We start from the raw sequence: 15,457 nt of genomic DNA, 5'->3' as shown, positions 1-15,457 counted from the left end.
CTGTGCAACCCCACAGACGGCAGCCCATCAGGCTCCCCCGTCCCTGGGATTCTCCAGACAAGAACACTGGAGTGGGTTGCCATTTCCTTATATAGAGAGATACATAAGCAATACATATACACAATTTAAAGAATTATTAAACAAACATAAGTAACTACTATCCAGATCAAGAAACAGAATACAGACATCAGGAGAGCCATCTCCCTCATCCCCACTCCCCACACCCACTACACACCCCTCCCCAGTTATTACCCCTTATCTCTCCACTGGAGGTGACCACAGTCCTGATTTTTATAATAATCATTTCCTTGATTTTCATTTTACCGTTTAAACATGCATCCCTAAATAACACTATTTACTTCTTTTTCCTCGTGTTTGAACTTTATATGAATAGAATCCCACTGAGGTATTGTATACTTCAATTATATATACTTGCACCCATACAACAGAAGGTGAATGGGAGGAAACATACCCTTTCTCACCTTAAACTCACGACCATCAACCTCCAGTGGGCCTCCATTAGCTCTCAGCAACCATACCACATTTTCCTATTTCATTCAAGTTCCTACAGCCTGGTCTACTATTTGCTTCTTTTTCTAGTATTTTTTATTATTATTGAAATGTAGTTGATTTACAGTACTGTTATTTCAGGTATACAGCAAAGTGATTCAGTTATATTTTTCAGATTATTTTTCATTACTGAATAAGATATTGAATCTAGTTCCCTGTGCTATACAGTGGGATCCTATTGTTTTTCTATTTTATATAAAGTAGTGTGTATCTGGTAATTCCATGCTCCTAATTTATCCTCCCCTCCTTTCTCTCTTTGGCAACCATGATGTTTCTTTTCCTATAGATAACTCTCTCTTAACTTCTACCCTCTCCTCACATTTCCAGTATCTCCTCTCTGACTCTCACTTACAGCTTTCTTATTTCACTAAGAAAACAGAAAGAACCAGAAGAGAGTTTCCTCAAACCCCCATCGCATCTATCCAACTACCTAAATATTACATGTGTGTGCACGCGCGTGTGTGTGTGTGTGGAGTCGCTTCAGTCATGTCTGAAGTTCTGTGACCCTATGGACTGTAGCCAAGCAGGCTCCTCTCTCCATGGGATTCTCCAGATGAGAATACTGAAATGGGTTGCCATGCCCTTCTTCAGGGGATCTTCCCAACCCCGGGATGAAACATCTCTTATGTCTCCTGCATGAGCAGGTGGGTTCTTTACCACTAGCGCCACCTGGGAAGTCCCTCCAATCACAGTTGAAACACTGCCCAAGCCCCTAGCAGTGGGCAATCAACTCCATCTCTACAAATGATTCCATCATCCCATGTAGACCAAAGAACACAGATCCTCAATCCTCATCTCTTCTCAGATTATTTTTTACCTCTTTTCTGGATGTTTTTATCAACCAGTAAACATTGAAATACTTCTCCCATGTTTAAAAAAATACGTTTTGATCCACTTCCCCCATCAGCCCATAAGTCTCCTTCACTTTAGAACAAAACTCAATATTAATAGTTGTTTATACTTTCTCTGACATGTCTCTCCCTCCATATTCTTATTAAATGCAAGAAGAGTTTATCCCACCACTCCAATAAAACTGCTTTAGCTAAGATCACTAGTAAATTCAGCTGTCAATTCTTGCTTGTCATCAGCTGCATTTGACACTGATCCTTCTTTTTTCCTGGAAACATGTTCATTCTCCTTTGCTGGTTTTTTCTCATCCGTAACCACTAGACACTGTGGTACCCAGTACTCAGTACCTTTCTAGCCAGTAATTCCCTTGGACATCTCACACGTTCTTGTGACTTTCAACACCATCTATAGGCTGGCTTCACCCACATGTGAATCTCCTATCCAAACCTGGGTCCTGAACTCCAGACACCTTCATCCAACACCCCACTTGACATTTCCAGCATTTCCTGTTGGGCGCTGTGCTCCAGTCCAGATTCAGTCTCCACTGGTCTTCTCCCTGTTCTGCCCAGAGGTTGGTCTATACAGATCACAGCTACAGGTTTTCCTTGCCTTCTGACTTTCAGTAGGTTAGGCTTATGGGAAGCCGTGGCAGGACAATGGAAGAAAAAAGAGTCTAAGACCGGAGTACTTACCGCCCCGTCCTTCTGGTGGAGTCACCTTTGCTGGCTACATCTTTTGACCAAGGTGACTCATCCTCTCAAGGTAAACATCTCACATGATGCTCCCCTTCAGCGTTCTAGTAACAGGGATGTTAACATCTCTGCCTTTACCCGCCCTCCCAACACTGTACTGCCTTTGTTTCCTCTCCATCCTACCCACACCTTTGTAAATGACTGCTTTGTTAAAACTGCCTTATAATTATACTGAGTGTACCATCTATTTCCTACAGGATTCTGACTAATACAGATGTCTAACTGGCATCTCACTTTTAACACATGTAAACTGAGCACCTCCTACAGTTTTATCCATCTCAGTTAATGTTAACCCCCTTCTTCTAGCTGTTCAGGCCAGAATCTTGGCATCATCTTTATGCATCTTTTCATCTCATACCCACATTTGCAAGTCCAATCTCATACCCTACATTTGTGCTTGCTCTGCACGTGAAGTCACTTCAGTCATGCCCGGCTCTTTGCAATCCTATGGACTGTAGCCTGCCAGGCTCCTCTGTCCATGGGATTCTCCAGGCAAGAATCCTGCGAGGGCTGCCATGCTCTCCTCCAGGGGATCTTCCTGACCCAGGAATTGAATCCATGTCTCTTACGTCTCCTGCACTGGCAGGCGAGTTCTTTATCACTAGTGCCACCTGGGAAGCATTCCTTCCAAAATAGATCCAAAACTCCACCATGTTTCACCACCTCCACAGCTCCCACCCCTGGCCCCCGCCACCATCAATGCCTGTCTGCATGACAGTCGGCCTTCCATATCTGCAGGTTCCTCATCCACAGATGGAAATCTGCAGATGCTGAGTCCACAGAAATAGAGAGTTGACTGTGCTGCATGCCACCTACTACACCACAGAAACAGACAGTTGACTGTTACGTAAGGAGCTCGAGCATCTGCAGATGTTGGTATCTGCTAAAGGTCCTGGAACCAATCTCCTATGGGTGCTGAAGAACAGCTTTATTGCAGTACCCTCTCTGGTCTACCTGTTCCTTCCCTCACCTGTCTTCAGGCTTTTCCAACTCAGCAGATAGACTGACCTGTTAAAACAAGAGTGAGCTGTATCATTCTTCTCTTCAAAACCCTCCAATGGCTACACATTTCACTCAGAATAAAAGCCAACATCTTTGTAACGGTCTATAAGTTTCCATGGGATCTGGTCACGTGACACCTCTCTGACTTCACTGCCTACCTGCTTACTTTGTTCCAGCCACGCTGCCTCTCTGTTATTTCCTTTACTCCTATCTCAGAGCCTTTGAACTTGCTCCTCTCTCTGCCTGGAACACTCTTCCCACACACATCCTCAATGCCTGCCCCCTCACCTTCCTCAGGTCTTTATTCAAACGTCATCTTATTGGTATGACTTTCTCTGGCCACCTTTATAAAATGGTAACAGCCCCTCCTCACTTCATTTCTATCCTAATTGTAGCCATTTAATATCTTATACAGTTTCCTTTTCTTTATTGTGCGTCTCCACCCTCTAGAATGTTAACTCCACGAGGCAGGTGTTTGTGTCTGTTCTGTTGCACTTCTGTATGCTCATCCTCTGAAATGGTACCTGGAAATGGTGGGTGCTTCAATAATTGTTGAAGAAATCTCAACTAGATACCACTCAATCAATTGGCCAAAAGAGAAAGAAAAAAGGTTTAACAGCTCTACATATTGGCGAAAACTAGGAAGTTCAGCTTGTCTCCTCTTTGGAGAGCAATGTGTCAGTATCTAGGAAAGTTCATGATGTGAACGTCTATGATATTTTTTCTGAGTTATAAATGTATTTATACAAACTAGGACAGTATACTAAAAGTCACAATCATTCTAAGGAATATGGTCAGCCTGTCTATAGGACATTCTTAATGTTTTATGATTACAGAATGAACTCCACTTATCAAAAGTAAACCAACATAGCCCTACCCCCACCACAGAGGAAGAAAGCATGGCAGCTCTTCTCAGGCTTATGCTGCAGTGAAAAGAAAATGACAGATGGGCAGCAGAGTGGGGAAGAAATGTAAGCACATATCAAGATGGGATGGCTGTGATTTCCCAAGAAACTAATTACAGATAAACAAGCCACTCAGGAAATCAGTAAGCAGAGACTGGCTATAAGAAAAATACATATGAGACCCAAACCATGCCAAGCTTTAAGTTATAAATAAAACACTAAAGTCACCAAAATCATAAGCCAATGCACATAAGAGTTGGGTTAGACTAGAATTCTGAATTGCCTTCAAACATTTATACAGTATAATTTATTGCCAGATAGTGTCCTAGTAACTGACTACACAAGTGATTCAGTCAAATCCACTGGTAGGGAGTCCACATGTTAACTTCATTGCAGTACTTCAATTTTCCCCCTAAATCTTTTAGCAAAGCAGCTGATTAAGAACTGAAACTGACCAGCTCACATTTCACCTTTCTCCTATTGGAAGAAAAGAGCTTATAAATCCATTAACTGGCCACAATGCAGACAAGAAGAAGGAAACACCCATCTGAGTGGCGAAAAACCCATCATTGAACAGTCAGCAAGTTGGACGCCACCAACCACACAAAGGGGTGATGCTATTGGCATAAACATAATGACCCCAGGCTGAATCTGTTCTCCTGCTGCTGCTAGGTTACTTCAGTCGTGTCCAACTCTGTGTGACCCCATAGACGGCAGCCCACCAGGCTCCCCCGTCCCTGGGATTCTCCAGGCAAGAACACTGGAGTGGGTTGCCATTTCCTTCTCCAGTGCGTGAAAGTGAAAAGTGAAAGTGAAGTCGCTCAGTCGTGTCTGACTCTTAGCGACCCCATGGACTGCAGCCTACCAGGCTCTTCCGTCCACGGGATTTTCCAGGCAAGAGTACTGGAGTGGGGTGCCATCGCCTTCTCCATCTGTTCTCCTATTCATATCTAATTCTCTCTCCCCTTACCTTTTCCTTTCCTACTCAAAGGGTTTCTTCTATTAAGTTAGAAGAGAATTCATTTTATGATTCTTAGTTTGGTACAGGCATTTAAAAATACAGGTAGATGAGAAAAAAAAGTGTACAACTTAACTGCAACATAAAAGCTGGGAAGAAGAGGGAATTCAAAACCAACTATCTGAAAATACTACTGTCATTTTATTTCTCTGCTTCTCACGGCTTCATCCTTTACTTTTTTTAATCTGGAAATTTTTTGAGGCAATTATAAATTCACATAGTTATAAGAAATAATACAGCAAGATCTCCTATACAGTTGGCCCCAATGGTAACATTTTTCAAAACTATATAGTTGAATATGCCACTCAGGAATTGACATTTGACATAGAATCCAATCTTATTCAGACTTCCCCTGTCTTATTTGTGCTCACTTGTATGTATTATGAGTGTGTGTGTAAGTTTGTGTGTTCACCACCACAATCAAGATATTGATCAATATGAGCACTAACTCCTGAAAAGCACAAGTCTATCCGTCATTCGTCACTTCAGTTCTTAGGCCATAGCCTGGTAGCAAATGGCCTTCTATACAACCAGCTTTGCTCCATTTCCTGTCACCACTCTCCAGCTTCACACTGCTGTGCATCACTCCAGGGAGTCAATCTTAAACAGATGGTCATAGAAGTAGTTTTTCACCTTACTGATAAAGAAGACTATTCAAAAACAAAAAGTGTGGTGTTTGGGTGCACATGGCTTCAGTGGGCCTACCCACTAGTATGTATATTCCTGGCTATAAAAGAAGGAAGAATGAACATATATTCTAGAAACATAATAAAGCTTTGTATAAACTTAAGTACCTATTCCTCTGAAATCAGCCTATCCAGTTTAGCGGGGCACAGTTTAGCATTTCATTCCTATAAAGCCTTTTACCCATTTCAACCAGAACTTAAGTCATACTACACCAGTATGTGGAAACCCAAGGCTTCCACTGAAAGAAATATCCCTTTTTCCTTGCAAACCATTAGATACTGTCCTTTACCTGGATTTAAAATCCAAACAATGAATGCTAGTTATTAAAATGCTATTTAAAAAGGAATATAAATGTCCATGCAACTTTCATAGCACTAAGTAGTATGAACTGGGATTCATACCTGCAGAGCTGAGAAGAACACTGAAATCTGTCCCCCTCTGTGATTCTCCACTTTCATTATCAACTTCTTTTTCAGTATCTTGATATCGATCCCAGTTAGAGACTATCTTCCTTTTAGAATAATTTCCCTGTTCTTCATTCTCTTCTCCATAGGTTTCTGCATCACTGTCATCTTCAATCTGCAATCATTAGAGACAAATCGATAAGCTGGCAGTAGAAATTTTGACCTTAGTCGCCTTAGCAATAAAATGTTTAAAAACAAAACAAAAACACAGTACATAGGTATCATGATAAAGAGTACATTATATAAGCCAAGCTCTCTGAAAACGTTATATAGTATTTCAAGAGAACCCCATTATATCATACATTGTGCTTTCTGGCCAAACTTTTCATTTCGCTGTCAAAAGGAAATCTGATAAGTTCCTACCTAAAATTTGTGTGACTGAATCTCTAAAGTCTACCCGAATGTATCCTATTTCAAGAGTTATTTCTCACTGAAATAATCAAGGCTGTAAGAGTCACAGGCAAAAGACTTAAAGGCGAAAATCACTTCTTCCAACTTACAGATTTTACAAACACACCCCATAAGTATATTTTATAAGCTTTAAATGGGAGCCCTGCTCAGATGCATTTCAGACGACAGTTTCCAGTCTTGGGCATTAAAATATTGACAGAGCATGCAGAAAAATGCAGAATGTGACAAATTACAAAAGATACAGGTCTAGTTTCTTCAACAAATAAATTACAAGGGGAAAACGGTGGGAGAAGGGGGAAAAAACCTATTGATTAAAAGAGCTTAATGGACACATAACCACTGTACTGTGGGAACTTATTTGTACTCTGATCCAAATAATATAACTAGTGGGAATTCTCTGGCAGACCAGTGGTTAAGAATTGATGCTTTCACTGCCATGGTCTAAGTTCAATCCCTGGTCAGGGAACCAAGATTTCACAGGGTGCATGGCATGACCAAATATACATATCAAACAATTTAACTAGAAAAAAAAAAAATCATTTCTAATACCATTGAAGAAATGTGAACAATAACAAGGTATTTTCTTATATTAAGGAAATATTTTATCTGCTTATTGTTTGGTATGATACAATTATTTGTTAAATATTTTTATCTTTTAGAAATAAATATTGAACTATTTATTGATGTAAAGATATGATGTAGGATTTGCTTCAAAATCATAGGTGGAGAGGACTGGTAGATAGAGATGAAATAAACTGAGCATAATTGATGATTCCTGAAGCTGGATGATAATTATTTGGAAATTCATTATATAATTCTATCTACTTTAGTACATGTTTAAAATTTTCCATAATAAGAATTAAACTAAAAAATCATGCATATAGAATCTAAAGATACAATTCAAATGAGTAGGCCAAAGATTATAAAATCTTTATGAAATACTATGAAACTTGTAAAACACATTAAAATAATCCATTTGTACAAGATGAGTTAGACTTTACACTTTTATTGACATGGGAACAGGACATGTATACTGCAGAAAATTAGGAGGGAGAGACAAGCCAAAAAATAAAAACCCCAGGTTCCCATCACCTAGGCACACCACTATGAACACTTTGCTGTACATTCTTTCAGATCTTTTACAATGTTTATATTTATATATACTTTTGGTAACCAGACTTTTTCATCAATATTCTCCACCTCTGCTCTTCAGTAAATTTCATTTTCTACAGCATCCAGACTATTTCCAAATTTCCCTAACTGATCCCCAAAATTTCCTTTAGAGTTGGTTTTTCCAAGACAGTATTCAAGACCATGCATTATATCTCACTGCTTGTCCATTAAGTCTCTTTGAATCTACCACAACCTCTATTTTTATGACATTTATTTACTGAAAAAGGCAAAAGGACCCACATTCTGTCTGGTTATTTCCTTGTGGCGTTAGTATATTAATTTATAGGAAATAGTGGATAAAAAACATTTTTAATCTAAATGCTCAATAGACCTGAGTTAAATACTTTTGGCTAAAATACATCACAGATGGTGAATAACATATGATAAATGGCTGAGCCATGAGTAAAGTGGGAAAGCAGAAAGTGTTAGTTGCTCAGTCATGTCCAGTGCTTTGTGACCCTAGGGACTGTAGCCCGCCCGACTTCCCTGTCCATGGAATTCTCCAAGCAAGAATACTGGAATGGGTAGCCATTCCCTTCCCCAGGGGATCTTCCTGACCCAGAGAAGACCTGGCCCAGGTCTGCATTACAGGCAGATTCTTTAGCATCTGAGCCACCAGGGAAGCCCCAACATAAGTAAAGCTAAGACTAACCAATGAGTTTGTATCATGAAGCCTGATCTACCCACCATAGCGAGGTTTTTCCCTGTTGCATCAAGCAAATTATCTGTGTGGTGTTATTTTGGTCCCCTACAAATTTCAGGTTTCCCATCAACCATTCATATATCAAGTTTAAAACTAGTCAATAATCCTTGCCTGAATCAAATTTTATAAGCTTTCATGAAGCAATGGAGTAAGCGACCTTTCAAGATCACTTTCAGCCCTCATATGTCATCATAAACCTCCTGGACAGCACAAAAAGATGGCAAGCCATGTTATAATCTAGAGATCTTGAAGGCTGCCTGAAACCTAATGTGAAACCTAACGTGAAACCTGTCTGAAACATTCCTGAAAGCTTCTCAGAACCAAAAGATGCTGGCAAATTAAAGATAAATGACTGAACGAGATCTGCTATATAAATAACAAATGCCAGGAACATGTCAAAGAAAATACCTTGCAACTGATGAGAATCTGGTAGGTTGACTACAGCTGAAAGTATCTGCAGGGTTTAATTTGGGAAAATTCAATATTCTTTTGTTGACCCACTGGGTAAGAAGAGTTCAGAGAGGCTTCTCCAGTTAGTAGAAAACTTTGAACACAGATATAGCCCTTAGCAAAAATGTAAACCTGAGCAAAATAATTAGCTCGATGTGAAAGGATTATGATCTGAAAACCCAAGGAACTATTAACCAGAAATAAGCACTGAAATGGGAGACTGGAGATCTAGATAGAATTAATGATCCTGCCATCACCATCATTTAATATTTACAAAGTGTTTATAATAGCTTGGGCCTTGCTGCTGAATGACTCACTAATCCCCAACTCAGAAGAATCACTGAACAAGAATCTCATTATCTCCACCTAAATGTGGAGACAAGAGTCATCATTAGCCTCCATCACAAGAGGGTAGTAAGAGGTAATAAAGTTTGGAAGACATCTGATGTAACTTAGAGAAAGGTATATCTTAAAACTCCTAGAGATTTTATGTTTACTTCATTTTGCAAAAATCTGGGACAGGATAAAATTTTCAAAATCCCATGATGGGAGAAAGGACAGAATAAATAAGAAAATACTGATGAAAGCAATGTGAAAACTAAATAGGAAGGCATCATTATATAAACATTATTATGAAATGCCTGGTGTATACTGTGTACTATAAGACATTGATGAAAGAAATCAACAATACAAAATGAATGGAAAAGTAGTTCATGCTTATAGATCTGAAGAATAGTTAAAATGTCCATACTATCCAAAGCAATCTACAGCTTCAATGCAATTTCTATTAAAAATTACAATGGCATTTTTCACAGAAATAAAACAATCCTAAAATTTGCTTTACCGTCTGAGCTACCAGGGAAGTCCTGAGGAAACACAAAAGACCCCAAAGAGCCAAAGCAAACTTGAAAAAAAGAGCAAAGAAGGAGGCATCACAATTCCTGGTGTCAAACTATATTTCAAAGCTATACCAATCAAAACAGTATAGTATTGGCATAAAAACAGACACAGTTCAATGGAACAGAATGAAGAGCCCGGAAATAATCCCACACACATATGGTCAATTAATTTATGGCAAAGAAGCTAAGAATATACAATGGAGAGGGAAAAAAAAGTCTCTTCTTTAAATGGTGATGGGAACACTGGCGAGCTACATTCAAAAGAATGAAACTGGGCCCCTATCTTACACCATATACAAAAATTAACTCAAAATGGATCAAAAACTTGAATGTAAGCTCTGAAACCATAAAACTCCTAGGAGAAATAATAGGTGGTAAATTGCTTGACATCAGTCTTGTAAGCAAGTTTTTGGACTTGACAACAAAAACAAAAATAAACAAGTAGGATTACATCAACCTACAAAGCTTCTGCACAGCAAGGGAAACCACCAACAAAGTGAAAGGCAACCTACAGAGCGGGAGAAATATTTGCAAATCATATATCTAAATCAGCTTCTCCTTTAATAACCGACTTTAAAAGCAGTTATAAAATAGTAAGTGCATAATTATATTTCTGTATGTTATAAACCCAACAATAAGGCTCTTGCAATAAAAGCTATAAATATATGCTTACTCCTCTTTCTTCTCTCATAGTCTTTAAAAGACATAAAATTATATAAGGTAATAATTATAACAAAATATGATTAGCTTTGTGACATATAGAGGTAATATACATAAAACAACAGAACAACAAAAAGGGGAAAAGAGGAATAGAGCTCTATTAATGTCTCTATATCTCACTGGAATTAACTTAGTTGATGAAAATTCTAAGTTAAAATATAAATGGTAAGCCCTAGAGCAACCACTAAGGAAACAACTTCTTTAAAAAGTGGAGGGAAAATTAAAAGAATTAAACTGTTGCACTAAAAATATTCACTTGGTGCAAAAGAAAGCAGTAAAAGCGGAATAAAGGAAAGATATACATGAGACCTGTAGAAGAAAAAAAGTAAAATGGCAGATATAAATACCCAACTGTGTCAATAATAATATTAAATATAAATAGATTAAAGAAGGAAAAAGGGAAAAACAGGCAGAATAGATTCTTTTAAAATCCAACTATATGCTGTCTACAGGAAATATGTTAGATTCAAAGATTAAAATATCATTAAAATGAAGTAAAAGAATGGGAAAAGATACTCTATGCAAATAGTATGCAAAAGAAAACTGGGGTGGCTATACAAATTTCAGACAAAATAGACTTCAAGGAAAAACTGTTACAAGAGACAAAGAACATTGTTCAATGATAAAAGGGTCAATCCATCAGAAAGATAACATTTAAACATACGCTGCTAACAAGAGAACCTCACAGCATAGGAAGCAAAAACTGACAGAATTACGGGGGAAAATATTAATAGTTCAACAATAATATCTGGAGACTTCAACACCCCATTTTCAGTAATGGCTAGAGCTAAACACAAGGTACCAATATACACAGCAGAACCAATAAGATTTACTCACTGAAGATGAGGTCCTATTTTTCTTATAACAATAATTTACATTAACTTACAACAACTTAAATTTAATTGGCCAGCCTATGAACACTATGTTTGATTGACATTATTTTTAAAACATCCTCTTACTTTCTTTTTTCCAAAAAAGCAACAGTCGATATTTAATGCTTATCTTTATCATGAAGAGCTTGCAGATAAGCCAGTATAATTTGGGACACTACTAATACATACCTATACAACATATCCTCTTTAAAGCCTTTTATACTCGGGAACCTAGTTTCTGAAGGTCTCTGTTCTACTTTCTTCTGGAGTAAATGAGTATAGAAAAGGCTTTCCTGATTTGAACCTAATAAGGAAGTTGAAAATAATCAATCACACATTTTTCAACAACCTTGTTTGTTCCTCACAAAATGTAATTATACCACAGGAGGGACGGAGTGAGATAAAATATATATATATAAAAGAACCATATTTAAGGAAACTCCCCTACAGAAAGTCACTGAAAACTAATTTCAGTAATTAAGCTAAAAAGTCAAATACAGCCAACCAAAATGCTACAGTGTAACTGGAAAATTATATTAATTCATCGTACTGTAAAATTTTTAAATGTTATAAAACTCTAAAACTTATCATTAGTTAATAGTCTAGTTGACAACTTTTATATCTGTAACTCTATTAAGGTCATTTTTATCTTACATAATCATTGGGTCATAACCAGAAACTGAGCATAGTTCAGAGTTCAAGAACAGCTTTTAGTATTAGAAAAGTGTGCTTCAAACTTAGAGAATGAACTTATTGCTACCCGAGGGGAAGAGTGATGGGAGGGATAGTTAAGGAGTTTGGGATTGACATGTACACACTAACATATTTAAAATGCACAGCCAACAAGGCGGAGAAGGCAATGGCACCCCACTCCAGTACTCTTGCCTGGAAAATCCCATGGACAGAGGAGCCTGGTGGGCTGCAGTCCATGGGGTCGCTAAGAGTCAGACACGACTGAGCGACTTCACTTTCACTTTCCACTTTCCACTTTCCTGCATTGGAAAAGGAAATGGCAACCCACTCCAGTGTTCTTGCCTGGAGAATCCCAGGGACGGGGGAGCCTGGTGGGCTGCCGTCTATGGGGTCGCACGGCGCTGGACACGACTGAAGCGACTTAGCAGCAGCAGTAGCAGCAACCAACAGGGACCAAGTGTATAGCACAGGGAACTCTGCTCAATATTAGATAACAACCTAAATGGAAAAAGACTTTGAAAAAGAATAGATAATGCTGTACACCTGAAGTAACACAACACTGTTAGTCAACTATATTCCAGTATAAAATAAAAAGTTTAAAAAAGTGCTAGCAAAAATAATTTTTATATCATTTCAAGAAGCTAAATTTTAATAGATGACTGAATAAAAAATATACTATGTACATAGTATACAGGTATACCAAGAAGGATATTTCCATTTGTCATTGTGTATTAAATAAAATACATATTGGAGCATGATCATATTTGAAAAAGTTAGTAAGTGTAATATATGGCATATATACATAAATTATTTATTGAGCCCAGAACAATGTACATAGCATTAGAGCTCCAAATTACTGTGGCCATTAAGAACTAGGAAAAAAAGTGATCCAGACTATTGAAATTCGACGGTTTTTCCAGCACAAAAACTGTATAAAACCTCTTTTCTTGTCCCTCCTTATGATTGATCGGTGTATGCGAAGAAGAGGCCTCTGAGAACAGAGAAAATGGTAACCCCACCTTCAAAGCAGCTGTTCAATGATACTTCTCCACAGGGCTCCTCTTTTACCCTGCTGCTGTTGCTGCTAAGTCGCTTCAGTCGTGTCCGACTCTGTGCGACCCCGTAGATGGCAGCCCACCAGGCTCGTCGTCCCTGGGATTCTCCAGGCAAGGAGACTGGAGTGGGTTGCCATTGCCTTCTCCACCCCTTTCACTCTAGTCCTTATATTTTTCTCCAGTCCTTCTATCTGTCTCACCTGTGTAATTGTTTCCAAAATTGCCTAAAAATAGGAGGCAGAGAAAGCGAATTACCATTTGCTGGCAGCCCACCTAAGAGCTTGAGAGTTTATTGCTTTCATGACTCAAGGGCAGTCTGGGAAATTAGGCTGCAGTAACTTTCACTAGGCCAACTGGTGATTTTAAACTATCTTTTGTGTAAGTCCTTTTATGGAAGTCCTTATGGAAAGGAGGATGGGGGTGGCAATAGAATGAATCAGTTTCATTTTATCTGCTTTACAACTTGAGCTCCATTTAAGAATTCAGGCTAAAAAAAGGTTTCAAAGTTACCAAATTAATCCACCTTGTAAGTCCCAACTCTCAGGTAAAATTCCACAAATTCGATTAACATCAATGGTTTTTTCCAGTAAAGGCACTAAACGTAATTATAACCAAGACAATTTGCTTCTTGCTATGGTTACAATCTCAATCACACAGTAACTAGAAATCCAACTAAAAGGCCTTCAAGTAAAAACTTTGCTTTATCAAAACATTTGACTAAGAGGTTCTCTGAACACAAAAATAATCAACCTTCATATGTAGAGTGCATGTAGACTGAGCATCCCTGGGTAAGTTCAGTGTACAAAACATACCCTCCTCCACCACAGCCACTGACAGCTTACTCTGCCTAAGAAAGCAAGCGGCACTTCAGGCACACCAGCCTCTGTTCAGTCTTCCCAGGGATTACACTGCATGGGTTTGACTGGAAACAGCCAGGTTTTCCTTTTTTTAATTAATCTGTCTTTACTGAAGTATAGTTGATGTACAAATTACAGAGTTTAAAGTACACTGCATAGTGATTCACAATTTTGAAAGGTTAATATTTCATTTATGGGGCTTCCCTCATAGCTCAGTTGGTAAAGAATGTTTGCAACGCAGGAGACCTGGGTTCATTTCTTGGGTCAGGAAGATCCCCTGGAGAAGGAACTGGCAACCCACTCCAGTATTCTTTCCTAGAGAATCCCCATGGACAGAGGAGCCTGGCAGGCTACAGTCCATGGGGTCGCAAGAGTTAGCAACTAAAATCACCACCACCATTTCATTTATAGTTATTGTAAAATATTGGCTATATTCCCTTTGCTGTGTAAGATATCCTTGTTCATAGCTCATTTTATACCTTTTAAACCCCTGCCCCTATCTTGCCCCTCCCCGCTTCTTCCCTCTCTCTACTAGTAACCTCTAGTTTGTTCTCTACAGGCCAGATTCTTTTTGACTGTCTCAGTAAAATTTTCACCTCACTTCTCTATCAACACAAGGTTGGTTTCCTTAGTTACTGAGGTCTTAAGGTCATCATCTTCCACTTTCCAGAAAAATCACAGGCCACTAAATAGCTGTTGTTTATCTGGCCAATTTTAAGACACTCTCCAAACTTTCAAATCACCAGAGAGAACTTAATTAGTAAAGAATTATCAATCTAGAAAGAACCTGGGTAGCCCTGGCCCACCTTCTGCCCCCAGGCAAGATCATGTAGATGTCACACTGGGCCCATCTACCCGGGTCTGCGTGTTCTCTTACCTAAATTAACCATATTTCCTCCTTCATAACAACAAAGTTCTAATTCCTTAATCATTATCATTGATTATTCTACATTTCTAAAATTCTCCATGACTGTACAGAAGAGATGTAGTCAGCAAGAAACTGATGATTCAAGAAGCATCTGATGTATGAAACCACCTTTCCTACAATGACACCACCTTGTATCTATCAAAACTCATTCATGAAATTATCTTTAATTTCAAAGAAGCCCTGGAAGACAGAAAAGACCTTACTTACACATAATCAATTACATGTATACAGATGAAATACAGTTGAAACAGGTCATATCCACTCCCAAAACTTACCAACCACACAAAGTTCACAAAAATGTATCCATGGTAACCTGTTCATGTTAATCATTGGAAATAGCAAGATTCACGAATGGGGAAATGACTTGATAGTAATAAGTCACTTATAGTTAAAAGCAATAAAAATGACCAGAGACTGGGGGGAGAAGACACATATAATCAGCGACATGA

General features: G+C 38.5%; 1 protein-coding gene across 2 annotated transcripts in view; it reads right to left on the bottom strand.

Moving 5' to 3' along the window:
• The window catches only part of AVEN (apoptosis and caspase activation inhibitor), a 193,642-nt gene that overhangs the window by 147,878 nt on the left and 30,307 nt on the right, over positions 1 to 15,457 (bottom strand). For both annotated transcript variants that reach the window (XM_055537257.1, XM_055537258.1), the window contains exon 2: positions 6,185 to 6,362. In XM_055537257.1, coding sequence (XP_055393232.1) covers positions 6,185 to 6,362 — 178 coding nt within the window. The remainder of the gene's footprint in view (positions 1 to 6,184; positions 6,363 to 15,457) is intronic.

The sequence above is a fragment of the Bubalus kerabau genome, chromosome 10 (genome assembly GCF_029407905.1).
Source record: "Bubalus kerabau isolate K-KA32 ecotype Philippines breed swamp buffalo chromosome 10, PCC_UOA_SB_1v2, whole genome shotgun sequence".
In the NCBI taxonomy this organism is placed as follows: Eukaryota; Metazoa; Chordata; class Mammalia; order Artiodactyla; family Bovidae; genus Bubalus; species Bubalus kerabau.
Note: the sequence above shows the minus strand (reverse complement) of the source record. Positions and strands in the feature narration are given on the sequence as shown.